General features: G+C 40.0%; 1 protein-coding gene across 6 annotated transcripts in view; it reads right to left on the bottom strand.

The window, feature by feature from the left end:
• Positions 1–663: 663 nt before the first annotated feature.
• NYAP2 (neuronal tyrosine-phosphorylated phosphoinositide-3-kinase adaptor 2) overlaps positions 664–15,629 on the bottom strand; it is a 137,054-nt gene continuing 122,088 nt past the window's right edge. For 4 of the 6 annotated variants that reach the window (XM_008632590.2, XM_017732895.1, XM_017732898.1 and 1 more), the window contains one exon: positions 664–4,698. In XM_008632590.2, coding sequence (XP_008630812.2) covers positions 4,471–4,698 — 228 coding nt within the window. In that variant the 3' untranslated portion in view covers positions 664–4,470. Of the gene's footprint in view, positions 4,699–6,051; positions 7,865–15,629 lie in introns of those variants that run through there. The other 2 variants (XM_017732896.1, XM_017732897.1) reach the window with 2 other exon arrangements.

The raw sequence follows: 15,629 nt of genomic DNA, 5'->3' as shown, positions 1-15,629 counted from the left end.
TGGGGATATTCTGCAAGTGGAGATCTTTGAAGGGGGTGTCTTTGAAGTGAGCATCTGGCATCCCAAACTGTGAAAGGTGCTTAGACAAAAATTTATCTGCTTTTCAGAGAAATCTTATCCTAAGAATTTAGTTGAGGATGGCACTCACGGCATTAGATGCAACCAGGCATGACTTGCAAATACTAACCTGTTGCAGTGGGGATCCTGCAACACGCATATATCAAACCAGGAGTCCCGTGGAAAGGAAATATATATGGACAGACAGATTCTTGATAGCTGTTTCAGAGAGATGTTTATTTCTCCAGCCGCATGGCCGGAGCTCTGCCCAGGAACTGCTACAGTCACGGGACCAAGGGTCCTTCTGCCCGCGCAGGGAACACAAACCAACCAGTGGGAACGAGGCTGAGCAGGGGCAGGGAAGCCCCGTGTCTGTGCCCTCAGGGCCCCTCTCCCAGGGCTGCACGGCAGGGGAGGGACCCCAACACTAACCTATTAAAGCAATGAATTCATTTCCTCCAACAAATGGTGGGATTAAAAATGTACCTAGGGAATGCTATAAATACACATCTGTGACTTGACTTTTCTTCCCAGGAATCTCTGGCTAATCCCTAGTGAATAACCTGTCTCTAAACTTAAACCATCAAATGAAAATGAACAGCTGAATATTTTAAACTATTGCTTTTTATTATAATTACACTGGAGCACAAATAAATAAGCACTAAATTATTGTAAAATATTGTCAATGCACTAAAGAAAGCAGAATTGATCTTCAAACAACATCTTATTACTTCAGAAGTATCAAAGTACATTTAATTACATCTTACCTAAAAAAATCAAGTACAAAAATGAAAAGAAAATTAATATGTATTTATACTGTGTATATAGAAACGGCTAATAATATATGATTACAGTTAGCCTCTAGCTACTCCTTAGTCCTACACAATCTCAGGCACATACCTGACAATTTCTAATGAAATATAAAAAAAGCAACATGACATTCAGTTTCAAGATATTAGTAAATGTATTACATCGGAATGAACACAGAATGATTTCATTTTATTTAAAAACCCTGTCATTTAAAAACTTAGTGCCATTGTCCACTTAAAAATAAACAACCCAAACCAAAAAACCCCATACTATTTTATACCATTTGCTTTAATTTGTCAAAAGGAGCAATAAAGTAGACATACATTGGCTAATATACGTAAACACATTTTTAGTGCAAGAATAACAAGACCTGTGACTTTACTGTGCTTTCTTGAAATCACAGTGCACCTTACACAAATTGCTACACTATAATGTTTAACTTCAGGAGTTTAAAGCAAAATAAGTGCATACCAAACAATTTCATATATACAGTCTCCATAAGTGTGTGTATATATGTGATCTGTATGTATATACAGATTGCATATTTATACAGACTACAGCTTTAATGACTGTGTGTAACTAAGCACTGTCATTCACCCTGTGACACAGAAGCTGCTGAGACAAGAGGTGATGTAGGAATGTTTGACAGCACTGTGATGGCAGCTCTCGGCAGGACAATATGCCTTTTACTCGAGCAGTGGGGTGGGCCAGCAGTCACGGGACAGGGCAGTGGCTGTGTCCTGTTCTGGCTCTGTCCCTGACCTTTGGAAACTACTCCACCTGAGCCTCACGTCCCTCCTCAGTAAAACGGCTCTTGCAAGCATGAGGTTTACTTCACATTTCTAAAGTGCTTTGAAGGTAAGTGCTAAGTTATATTTTACTTTTTCATGTTGTCGCACTTTAAAACAAAAAGCCATTGTTTCCATGGGATACAATGGAGGTCTGGAAGCACGTGGGCAGTTATTTAGGAAGGACAACATAAACAGTGTTGAGCAATAAAAGCAAAACAAGGAGTTTGTGGTGGGCTAAGTGTACAAGCAAGTCTGCTTAGGACAAGAATGCTTCAATTCCCTGATATTTATTCCTATTAAGTCTCAATATGGAAAGGACACAATATGAACAAACACTACCAAAGACAGAACTGTTCACACTGACACTGCCTTCCCCCAGTGGGTGTACCCAGGGTCTGCGCAGCCAGTGATGCTCCGGCAGCGCGGCTTTAAAGGAACTGCTCCAGGAGGAGACCAGTGAGGACAAGGACTGGCAGAACTGACTGAACACCCGCTTGCGTTTTGTCACCAGTGACTTTGTGCAGTTGGGGAAAAGGGCTGAGCTAAGTATTTCACACATGGATATAGAAAATTCTTCTCTTGCCACATTACAAAGAAGACAAAGCATGAACACTTGCTGAATAATGAACCTGTTATCTCAACAGATTTCTCATGACCAACAAGTTGTCTTCTTTCCAGCAGATTCTGGAACTTTGCGAGATCTCTGGAGTTTTTCTTCTGCCATTTTCTTTCTTTAAAAAAAAGAGAATAAGCAGAATATACAGTTGGTGTCTTTTGGATGTAACATGTTCAAAGATTCCCTCACAGCCTCTGGGTTTTTTCATGTCTTCTGTCATTTTGGCTGTGAGGGGGTCTTCAAATCTGCATTTCAATTCTGTACCTATTCCAGCCTTTGTATTCATAACGCACCAATATTTAACGTATGTGGATATATACGTATGCACACATCTATGGGTATATATAGATACATGCATATATACATGTATATGTGTGTACACATATGCATATATACATATACAATAATGCTAATATACATACACACATATAAACACACACTTCATCTTTTACAGAAATCTCAGTTTGGACATCAAAATATACATTAGTTAATTAGTTATAAAATATTTAAAAACTTTATTTCAGAGGCTGAAAAGAAACTACTACTGATAAAGCATTACTGAAACTCAAACTTTAGCAATATAGATTACAAAACCTTCTAAAATTTGTTATTTTTGGTCTTTTTTGATCAGCAATTACAGCTGTGGCAATGCTGACAATATAATTTCAAAGAAAAGCCAATATAGCAAGAAGTTTCAAACAACACATCTTTTTTTCTTGGCGAATAAAACATTAAAATGATTGTTTAAAAGAGGGAATTTTGTACTACCAAACTTCAGACACAAAGATAGAAATTTTAATATACAAAATATATGCCATAGATCTTTTTTTCCCCCTACTCCAACGCAGTACAAGTTTCCCTCATTCTCAACAGATCCTTTTGGAAGATATTTCACTGCACAGATTTCACCCTCATAATCAGTATAAGCCATCTCTTTCTCCTGTTAAAACCAGGAGACCATAATTCTTTGGTCATGACACAATATTCTGTTAAAATGGGTGTAATATAATACAGGATTGCAAGCCAATTCCAGAAGCAGCCAGGAAGAAGAAACAGCATAGCCAGGAGAACACATTACGTGGGCTTCTGCTTCAAAACCGCATGAAATCAAGAGGGATTTCCCAACTGCCTTCCAAGGGGTCTGAATTCCAGCCCACAGAAACAACATGAGGAAATCTGACAGAGCGTAAGTTAGGATGTGTTGCTGGATTTAAAAATAATAAACATGTAAACAGATTTTGTCGCCTTTATTTTCTGGACCGTTGGTAAATGTGGATAGGGACGGCGGTGGCAGTGGCCAACCCACTGAGCTCAACCCACTGAGCAACTGGCTCTCTCCAAGGGCTGCACAATGCTTAGTCACAGTGAACCATGGTCTCTGCTAATCAACGGAACGTCGTCAAGGAAAAAATTCAGTCCCAAGCTTTGCTGCAGAAAATTTAGTTCCTTGGCCAAATCATTTTAGTAACTGGTTCATATAAAACCAAGGGCAATTCATCTGGTTAACATTACGGGAAAACAGACGCAGAACAATTAATATTTTAAATGCAACTTGGGCACCCACATCGAGCACTTGTATTTTCAGCGCTTGCAGGTTTGCTGCTTCCCACCAGAACTCTCTCCTTTGTCTATCCCTCCCTCCTAAACTAAGGACATCTAACAAGTACGACTCTAGTTATCTTCTACAGCCCTAGCACCGAGTTGTTTTGTACATTGTCCTCTCCAACAACACGTACAACCGCATGCTTTTGTACAGAGGCCACATCTAGGCAGGTCAGAGAAATAAAATAGTGGCGGCGGGAGTGGGGGTGAACAGTAGAATAGAACATAGAAAATAGGTAATAAAACAGTACAACAGTAACATTATATAGTAAAATTCTCCATAAATTTTTTCGTTTATATATATATATATATATTTAAACAGTGTATTAGTTTGGGTGTTTTCAATATATTGGTGAAATATTTACATTTTGATATCTTCTGGATCCAAAAAAATCCTGGATAAATATGTTTGCCTTAATCCAGTTGGAAACCTAAATCTCTCTCGATTGACAGGTGAGCACTGTACCAGTGTGTTTGTTCCTAGGAAGTTCACTACCTGTAGGTAAGTCTTAGGTTAGAGCCTTTGCCTTATTAAGAAAGCAGGCTACCTGTGCTTGGTGCAACACAGTAGAGAGGGCATCCTCCACAGCCCTGTCAAATTGCAGTGTCCCAGAAAACAGTTTGTTGTTTAGAATAAGGAGGAGGACTGTATTTCTTGGTCCCGGCATTCTTTTTCCAACTCGGCAAAATAGGCATGCTGTCCTGTTTGCAGAGTCCTTTCTCTGATTTCTGTCGAGCTTTGATTTCTTTGCAGAGGCAACGTTTCTTTTCAATCATATCCAGCATCGTATGGTCCCCTTGTAACCACTGCATGCACGTCACCTATTGGGGGAGGTGGATGGAGGAAGAGAAGAAAGGGGGAAAAAAAAAAAGGAAAAAAACATATGAATAACTGTCTTGGTCATAGACTGAATATGCTTTTTCTTTGCAAAATTAGCTTACTCTTATTTGAAACACTCTAAATTGATGAATAAAAATCTCTATGCAAACAACAGAAACAGAGTTAAACAGCTTTACTTCTAATTACTTCTTTAAGAAAAAAAAGGGGTTATAAAAGATCCCTGCTTTAACTTCTCCGGAGCACTAAAAGCTAATAAAGATAAATGGTTTTGGCTATCTAGCACTGGTTGGATTTTAAATGATAGAATAGGTCTTAAAAAGGCATATGGATCTTAACAACATCCTTAAGTTGTGGAAATAAAAAATTCTACACACCGAAACCCATGTTTTATATTGCCTTCCAATTCCTGTCACATTAAAAGCAGGGTGATAACATTTCTGAGTATCAAGCTAAATAAAACTGTTAAATTTTGTTAAAATGATTTAATGAACTCCATGCAAATTATATGGATTAGCCTATCCTACTCTGTGATATTTCATTAACTGGAAGGCACCAGGAGTTTAGAAACTCCATGTTTTCATGCATGTGGAATACTTGAGAACATGATCCTGATCCAAAAGGGGAGGTTAGCATATGTTTAGCTGTAAGTACGTGTCACAGCCCCTCTGAAGCTGAGAATGTGGCTTCATTCAAGTTCAGTGGGGAGTTCACAATTGAAAATGTTGTGTCTTCAGAGGCTTTAGACTGGAACAAAAAATCACTAATAGTAAACTCTTCTGAAAGGGCTCACTGGTTTTGGATATCACTGTATACCTACAGCTCAGAAAACTCCTCAACAATTGCTTTGCAAATTTGAAGTGTTGTCTTGAGAGTCCCCACATTTGTTTCCCATGAGTTAAGGATTTGTGTGTAAGTAAACACACACGATATGTTCACATACGGTCCAGGTACACCTCTACTCTTGCCATGAAAATTAACATGTACACCAATACTTTGGCAGCATTTGTGGTTGATGAAGGAAATGTATCTTTATTATTAAGGGTATTTGAATACATTTAATAATGCATATGCCTTTCCTTCATAAGTCTTAGAATGCCAAGAGTGGGCATACTCCAAGTCCCCAGAACTGAGGCCTGGTTTGCTTAGAAGCCCTTGTAGAAACTTCCTTGGATCTCAGTAGTTTTTGTGTTCAGCTTGAAGCATATTTAGCATTTATTGATAATAAATAAAGCAAATGTTCAGATTCATAGCAGAAAACAAAGAAAAAGGAATAAATGTAAGAAAGCCTACCAGAACAAGTAATAAAAAATTATGTACTCAAACAGAAAAATTAATAGAATACAGAAATGTTGGTATTTTTTGTAAAAAATAAAAGGGGGTGAAACAGGATAAAATAATTTTATCACAAAACCATTCTCACCTTATACACTAGATAGTACTCTAAGTAAAACAAGTTTAATCCATATTATGAGTTTTGAATTACATAGGTAACTTATCTGCAATGTGTCCTCCTGAATGGCTGAGCCATTTCTTCAGGAATTCTGCTGTGCCTGCTCTTAATGGAATACTTGTCTTTCATTTCAGGAGTGATCTAACATTTACTGTGGTGCAGGTGGGCATGAGGCACAGTGTCTACCATGGCCATGAGATTTTCTCTCTTTGGGTGCCCAGGCTTGGTCCAAAACTCCCTGACTGGAGATACTCCCCTCCCACCCATCGGCTCGACTCCACAGATGTTGGGGAAGGCTCTACCTGACCCAGGTTTCTTGCCATTCTGCTCACCAGTAGTGGGTCAGTACTTACACAGCAGTGTCTTCAGCTGGGTCCTCCTCTGTGGGGAAGGACAGAGACACAGTCTGCACGTTATTCATTACACAAATATTCACCAGCACAGCGGCTTCTGCACCAGGCCTGCCGACAACAGCGCTTGAGCATGGATTTCCTCTCCTGGGCACCGGGAAATGCCTTCTCTTTTACAGCTCATCACATCACAGGCAGAGTGTGTGCCAATGCCAATCCCCACGGCACGCGGGGTGCTCCAGTCACCAAGTGTCACAAGCACCGCACGCAGCACACACGACAGCCACCATGAGAGTGTCACATCCACGTCACCCCCCGCTCACCACCGTGCTACACACAGTGCAGTGCCAACACGGTACCTTGTGGTACTGATCTCCTTCATTCAAGGGGGTACTCAAGGGGACAGAAGCAGCATTTTGACATGCTAATTTCTAAAATGCCAGTTGCAACTTCCCAAAGATAGAAATGGAGTTGTAGAATGTATCAGTTACACAGACACTCTGCCGCCCCCTGCAAAACAGCACCTAAAATATACCCAAGAGTAGGCAGCTCCAAAATCTTTTTTTTATACTGGCCACCATATTTTGTTACGGTTAGTGAATCATTTACTGTGAAGAATTTGAGTTTTCCCAGACACAGATTTTCAAGTCTGCTTGGGATTTTTTTAATGCTATTTTTGTTTGATGGCTAAGTCCTTCCTATCAGGATCTTCTTAGGTGTACTGTTTGCATGACACAATGTCTGGAACTACACTCAATAATGGTGCATGCAGGGGAAACTTGTAGAACTGGGATGGGGAAAGTAATTTGCTAAAATACACCAAGTGAACATATGATGTTGAAAGGCCTGGGGAAAAAAAAGCTTAAATATTAAAAAAAGCTTAAATATTAAAGGGTTTTTTGATAGTTTTGCCCAGTTGTTTAGTGTTTAAGTGCAACAGAACAAAAATATTAGGAACAAAGATGCATAGCCTCTGGAAGCTGCAGGACAGACCTAAGAGGAAATACCCATTGCAGATCAATGAACTACAGAAATGACAATAACCATGTCACTGATATGAAGTCCCAGAGTGTTAACTAAATTTTCAGTGCATCCTAGACGAGTAACAGGCACTGACGCTCACAGGCCAGGACTCAACCCAGCTGTTTAATCACAGTAAAAACCCCTGATGACTTCAGTAGAGCTGTTGAGGTGTTTAAAGCTAATGTGTTTAACACTGCAGTCTTAGACCTAATCCAGTGACTGAACTGGTGGCACTCACATTTAGTTCCAGCACTAATTTTTTTCACATTCTCCCTCCTTTCTGGCTTCAGCCTGCTCCTCTGGTCATGCACCAGGCTAATATTCCTGCTAAAGCATAACAAGGAATTTGTTCCATGTGAGAGGCACAAAAGATAATGATGTTACAACTTAATTTATGAAAAAAAAGTAGAGCATTCAAAGAATTTTATAGCTATACAGCTCTCCTGGGAAAGATCCCATCGTGCTTCAGGAATGGTGCACATACTGCATCATGTCAGAGCTTGGCTGCAGATGTGGATGTACACAGACAGGCACAAAACGCATCATCACTGGAGGTAAGAGCCAACAAGACACAGAACAGGAGAGGAAAACTTGGTTCTGACCAGCGAATTTTGGCCCAAAACCTGTTCTTACTGAAGAGGGAAGAAAGAGCCAGCAGCTAATGCTAGGATTGTAAGAAGGGACCTCCTGGAGACTCCAGGATGTGTATCAGGTACTATGTCCCATAATATCCTACAGATTACAAAATTTGCTAATTGTACGTCAATTTTTGCTTTGATGGAATCTTTACTCATTAGATTATCCAAGGTATAAGACACCTTTTTAAAAAATTAATTTTAAATCAGATAGAGCAAGAGAGTGAAGAAAAACACCAGGGAAAGGCCCAGAAGTTTGGACATTCACCAAGCAGGTGTTGGAGATAGGGTCAAATCCTTGCTCCTAGGCAGGCAGTAAAAGCTGAGTGATAAATGGATGTGTAGGAAGCATACAGGAATGTACAGTGGTTGGATAAATTCTCTCACCTGAACGTGACTGAGTGCAAGAGTAAACAAGGATCTCTGACAAGTTCCTGGTAAACACACTGACCCTTTGATTAGTCATCAGTCTCTAGTTTTCCTTCAAAAACCTTCTTCAAAGTAAATGCTTGTGCCAAACTTGAACATCAACAACAAAAGGTAAGAAACTTCTTCCACTATACAAAACCGAGCTTTTCCATACAGTTTTAATCACCAGCTTTTTTGCAATCTTTAGGAGAAACCAGTCTATGTGCCAGCTTACTTTTACTATTTGCTCTCAGTTTTCCGATTTTTTTATTTCCAAAACATTGGAAATAAATATTATTAAGATCTTTTATGTACTCTTGGGTTCTGTGTTGACAGTGCCACAGAACAAGAAGTAATAAACCCATCTTCAACTAAGAAAAAACAACAACTTTACATATCCTCAAAACAATGCAAAATTAAAATCTTTCGCAGTAAAAAAAAGATCCCTTCTGGTGGGTGTTTTAAGGCTTTATGAAGGTCAGAGAAACAAACTAGACAAAGTAGTTCCCTTCTCTGCAAAGTGAAAATGGTACATTTTTGTCTGTGTGTGCCTGCATTAGCAGTGGGACTGACCTCATATCTCATCGGTTTGAAATTTTGTATTATTCCAGGAAGATAATTAGCAGTCCCAATGGTTTCCAAATACATGTATTGCTTAAATTAGATTGCCCTGAGCTAGACCACAGAACTGTCTTGGAGCTGAGGTTTGATGGGCAGAACATGTGCAGTTCAACGGCTCTTAGAGGCCAGGACTTGAAGCCAGAGGTCAGTACATACCATAGTTCTCTGCCACATCAGAATTTACTGGGAAAAGCACATAATCTCAGGGAAAACTCAGAACAGGCTTTGGAAAACAGACAGTGACTCACACTGCCAGAAAGTCCCTGGTGTCACAGCAGCCTATTTCTGTTTTCCATTGCCCCGGCCCTGTCTCTACCCAGCCCTGGGAACCCCCACCACATCCCTCGCTGTGCCATGAAACACTGCACCAGCACCTCCACAGAAGTGCTCAAAGTATGGGTGTTTAAAGCAAGAAAGAGAAACGTAAATGAACATGGTTCTTTCCTTGTTCTTAACTAAGCAGGATAGTTTGGTTACAGATAGAAAAAGAATAAAATATTATCCAATGATAGATACTGATGGAAGCTACTGATGGACACAACTTTGCACACAGGCTGGGTGTGTTCACCAGGTGTAGAAAACATCTTACATCTTTTTGTGGATGAATATCCACACTATGAGGTCAGACTTTTGGGCCCTTCAGGAACTGGACTATCGCTATAAGTAACACCAGGCAATGTGCATCAGGACAGGCCCCAAGCAGGTCTGTGCAAGTTCCTGAAGACATGGATGCTATTGAAAAAAGACATTGTGATACCTGTAAGTTACATACAAACTAAATGATCCCATGTAGCATAGTCTTTCCGAATGAAAAACATAAGGGCTGTAAAAAGAAAAATCCATGAGCAGGACTAAAAATATAGACTGAAACATCCTCAGCACCAGGCCTGGGACTCTCTTTGTTAGCTGTGAAAAATTTTACTTGTTCATATGTGACTTAAATACCTACATAAATACATGGATGGATAATGCCCTCTCTTAGCAAAAAGACATTTTGTGCTACATTAGTCCTACTCATATCCCCTTGTCTCAAACCATGCCCTAGGTAACTTTAGCCCTGAACACTGGGCAGGCAGGAGACAAGAGGAGAGCAAGTGCCAGGAGCAATTCTGCTCCTCTAAAGTCAGGCCATTGGTGAAGTGCGGTATGAGGATAAGGCCATGCTCATTCCCAGTGCTAAGAGGAGTTTCAGGAAACCTGTCATTGAAGGTGCACTATAATTTTTCACACAAGTGCCCGTGAAAATATGTGCTGCTAAAAATGCCATGTGGGAGAAGAAATACTTGAAATATTGGACACAGCTCTACTAGTAGTCACTAAGTTTGAAATTCTTGTCAATTTTCATTCATTTTTAGGAAACTTTTCTTACATTTGAAGCGACCACACAATATTTCATGCTCTGGACACGTCTGTGAGCAGGGTGTTCATTTGTGATGTATGAACTTCTAATGACCTAAAAAAAAATCTTCCACTCTAGCTTAGGTGAGGGCTTTAGATGACACCATATCCCCTTCAGCTGTTTCTCCTGTTTCTCCTCATGACATCTTGGCTGTTAAATTCTTTGCTTGCCTTGTTTTAATGCTGTTGGTTTGTTTGAGGTGAAATCGGAAGCTCTGGGCAATAGGACAGCCCCATGATTCAGTTGTTTTCATCATTTTTTCCTAGTACTGTAGGTTCCCACTTACTGTGCTGAAGTTCCATAGGTTATGGGGCTGAGGAAGTTACTGTTTGCTTCATAAGCATCTCTCTCTCCTGCTGGATGAGCAGAGGGGCTGACTCCTGAAGAATGGGGAAAACTATATCACACATATGTGATCATGGCTGTCATACAGAAATATCCTTTTCTTTGTCAGAACTGCATAACACAGATAAAATAAAAGCCCAACAGCTGGTGTGAAGCTATAACAAAGTGATCTTAAACTAACACAAAATACAATGAAATAAAAAAGGCAGCAGGAGGAGATTATTAGAAATGTCTCCTGGATCTGTAAGCAAAGCGGTCTCTAACAGTGCAATCCATGTGCAGTGCTTCACATCATTCAGCAGAGCCAAGCATGCTGGTTTGTTTTGGCAGGCTGCAGTAAGTGAAGAAGAAAGGCTTTCTGAAAGCCACTTACCATCCTCTGGGAGGAAAAGGTACTCCCTCCCTCATGCCTGTTCTCAGACAGGAGTTTCCAAACTCTCTTTCCCACTGAAACTCTTGACGGCACTTTCTCTGGTGCAGATGGCTCCCAGCCCCGTGGCCGGGTAAGGTATTTCCACTGGGAAGGTGTGAAATCCCACTCCTAGAAGCAGTCCTTTGCCCCGGGGGCAAGCGCTGGAGGGCTATGTTAAGCAGCAACAGTTACTTCGCTACCTGATACTCAGCTCGACGTGCAGGTCCTCTTAGCACATGTTCGCAAAAGGGGAGTTGTCCAAGGCAGGAAGGAGTTCAGCCAGAATCAGGTTTCAGAAGATCTGAGCAGAGATCCTCACCCTTTTGAAGCCAACAGGAATTTACTTGGACCTCATGGGTCCAAGAATTTGACTGCAGTTTGTTTAAAAAACCAGTAAAAATAACCTCAATAAAAATTATTTTTAAATACTTCAGAAGAGCATTTGGAAAATTATGTTGGACAAGATTTCTTTTGCTAACTGTGAGCTATAGCCATTGCACTGCCGTTGAATGTTGTTACTTCCAATGTGACTTCCAAAAGTCAGTAAGTCAGGATGGAACTACAGACTAAGTCTGCAGTCATTCCCCTCTCTGTGAGAGAGGTATTATGGAGGAATATTGACATGAAAGACAGCATAATTTGGCCCAGGATAGTTACTTGTTCATACAGCTTGGTACTGCTAACCCATTCTCTTGTTACTGCCAAATTCAAAACAACAGTTGATTATTAATACAAAGGTGATTAAAAGTAACAGTATGTTCAGGAACCCGCAGGATGTGCAAGGTGAGCTGTGAGAGCAGACACTCTCCATGCAGTCTGGAGCGCCTGGAAACGCTCCCTGGGGACAGTGGACAGCAGAACTGCAAAAGCCCCCCTAGTGTTTTCCAGAAACTTTCCCCTGATGCCAGCAACCACATTAGAATGATCCTGTGCATTTACATACTTGCATCACAAGCACAAGTGCACATACAAGGTGTTAAAAACTACACAAACTGCCCTGACGTTTCATAAATTCTTCTTTTCGTGGGACAGAAGATCAATCTCTATTTTCCCTCTAAGAACATGGGAAAGAATTTCTCCATCACATTAGTTTTTGTTTAACAAAGTGTGTAGGAGGGAACACTTTGTAATCTTACCCTGTATAAATTTAACACTTAAAGCATTCACTGACACCTGGTATTTCAACCTATGAAACAGTATATGCAACACATTTTAGGAATCTTATAACATTTCAATTGCTGTGTTTAAAGTTTAGATTTACATTATTCTGAATTTCTAAACTTCTGGAAATATGTTTTATTTCAAATGATACTACCACAGAAAAAAAATGAAAACAAGAGTCCCTATAAAAACTGCAAAACTAGAGTCCCTGGAAAAAACTACACTATCACTCAATGTAATTACATGATGCAGTACTGTAAAAAAACTCTGGACACCTTTTTCCAAACTTAGAAGTCACTAAAAGACTTGACTACATTGTGTTGCGCTCCATGGCCTGACTAGTCCACCACTTAAAAATGACTGACAAGACTATCTGGAACTCCAAGAACTCCCAAAGATTCAAGATTATGAGCAATTAATACTTATCTTAAAATTAAATTAGCGAATGATTAGTAACCCTTCAGCACCTCTGGTTCCACACCTCCAGTTTCACGATTCATTGCTTTCAATTACTAAGTGTCACAGTTACTCCACACACAACCAGCTCTGCACATACTCCTATGCCTCAATTTTTCCAGTAACCCTCAGATTATTGCTGAGGCTACTAATAAAGCAAACTTTAGGTGACAAATTCATTGTTCTGCTTTCTGTTTTCATATTGCCAATCAGTCTAGTTTTAGATCTGTCTGACCTTGCATTATTATCTTGTTTGGAAGCGCATTCTTTTCATCTGAGCTTTTTTTTAAACTCCAAACAACTGCCTGAAATGTACTGCTTGATCACTGTTAACACACTCTGTAAACGCTAGTGCTTTCAAAAGAAGAGCCTGTAAATTAACTGGTATTGGAAATACTGTGTAAGGTCATCTCATGCATCTCAGTGGATCATCACAAAGTGCATTCCTATTGAGATCACTCATGAAAAATCAAAACTTCATCTATGCCTTTGCTAAGGAATAAGTGCAGAACTCAAGAAACCCACCATCATTCTTCCTGTCATTCACTGTAAAATAGAAAGGAAAATACAATATTGTATTAGGTCAATCACAGGAGGGACAAAGGACAGACACTTTGCTAGAGTTCAGTGATACAGAGATGTCCTGTGTACTGCATTTTGCAGTGCAGCAGCTGCAGGGTAACACTGTCATGTCCCAGATTTCCTTGGAAGGTTACTAACCCATTCTCTCCAGCACTTCTGCTTGCTGGAAGTTGCTGCTCTGTGGCATGTGTGCTTGTGAATCAGACTACACACAGCAGGATGGTTTCAGCTGTGACGCCAGTGACCACTGCAGTTGGCCCTGCCTACGGCTGGGTGCTACCCAGTACAACTCACCTGCAGTTAGTGTTTCTTACTCTCAGTCATGGCAGTTTTGAAAAACTTCCTGAGTCTAAATCTCTTATGGAGATGAACAGCCCTCCCCCTGTGCACTGAGAGGTGGCATGGAGCACTGAGAGCTGCTGTGGGCAAGGTCCTTTCCTCCTCTGGGTCCCACCCCTGTGGACTGCAAAAGCTCTCATGTACAAGGGAGTTGAAGGCAGCAGGGTACATGCTCTAGATACTGCTCTGACCAAGAAGGGCCCAAAAATTGAGAATGGAAGAATGAAAGTGAATGGAAACAAGACCATAACTTTGGAAGACCTAAGAACTGCAAGGAAGAAGACATCGAAACCAGTCCTAAAGTCACAAAAATGTGACATGTGGGGACATCACAAATTCCGTCAGGTTCCCCATTTTATTGGACCTCATTGTTTCCAAACTATAAAAAACCACATGACCTTCAGCACTATTTCTCTTGAAGTCAGTACTAGAACCCAAGATTTAACTAACTTTTATTGCTGTGACAGACGAAGAACTTCACCACAGCCATTTACCAGCAAAGCTCCTAAGTCTTTATATTTCTCTAGCACTTTCAAGAAAATGGCCAAAAAAAAATTAAAATTAAAGGAATATAAAATCAGCAAAATAATGTATGGAGGGAAAATGCCTCAGCACTGAAAGTTGCTTTACTTTAAAGTTGTTTTACTTATGAGAAATTTTGAAATATGGTCTTACATTTCTCCATTTTTGATAGTGAAACTGAGTCAAAGATCAGTTTCTTAGCGTAAATGCCATTTCTCAAATATTGTACTGATTGTATGGAGGGAAAATGTTCAGGAAAACATGACTGAAAACCAACACTGAATGTTCAGAGATGATCATATTCTTGTAGATGGTCACAACTTCCCTTCAAAAATGTGTAAAAGCATTATTAAAAGACAGATATCTTCATTAATCATTAATTTCTAACTCTAATTTGAAGTGCAGTTAATCAACAGTTGCTAAAGTTATAAACCATACTGAGAGTTTCTGAAGAATACAAAGATCTAAGAGCCTGCCTCAGTATGAGATACCACATCTGATGTTACCTCACAGCAACATCATGAAAGGTGATTTATCTGGAATGACTAAACAATATAGTACCCAAATCTAATATAGACATGATTTCCTGGCACACAGAATGGCTGAAATACAGCAAGAGACTCAGACTGGCATCCGTGTGCTTTAGAAAATGGGATTCATTTGGTTCAGAGATTCCCTGTACCTTGCTTCTGGTTTTCTGTTTAAAAGGAATCTCTGAAGGGGTGGTGCTGGCCAATACAGTGTGTGAATCAGCATTAGCTCCTTAAGATGACTGCAACACACCAAACCAAAAGCAGCAGCCTCCTCAACTCATGGAGTGACCTGGCAAACTCCAGATCAGGAAGGGAATTTAAATATCCAGCTTAAAAGGAATGGCTAATGACAATGCATGACAAAGAAAACACTGAGCTTCTTGTTTAACCTATAGACACATATCACCTGTGCCATAAGCAAACAAACTCAAACAGCAAAAAAGTGTTGCTTTTCTCTGATTGTGCCTGTATTTTAAAGTTTGGTGCCAAGAGCCATGATCTGACCAATGTTAACTTTAAAAACGCATATTGCTGTTGTCTTCTCTCATTTTTATTCTTTCCTATTGGGAATTATACAACTGTGATTAGAAACACCAGATAGCAAATGTGCTTTTCTAGACTGTAAAAAAAGAGAAGGGCCAAGTGAATCCAAGAGTGCACTAACTGCCACTGGCTT

This window comes from Corvus brachyrhynchos, unplaced genomic scaffold, assembly GCF_000691975.1.
Source record: "Corvus brachyrhynchos isolate BGI_N302 unplaced genomic scaffold, ASM69197v1 scaffold435, whole genome shotgun sequence".
NCBI classification, from domain to species: domain Eukaryota; kingdom Metazoa; phylum Chordata; class Aves; order Passeriformes; family Corvidae; genus Corvus; species Corvus brachyrhynchos.
The sequence above is the reverse complement of the archived record's forward strand: the minus strand, read 5'-3'. Positions and strand labels throughout refer to the sequence as shown.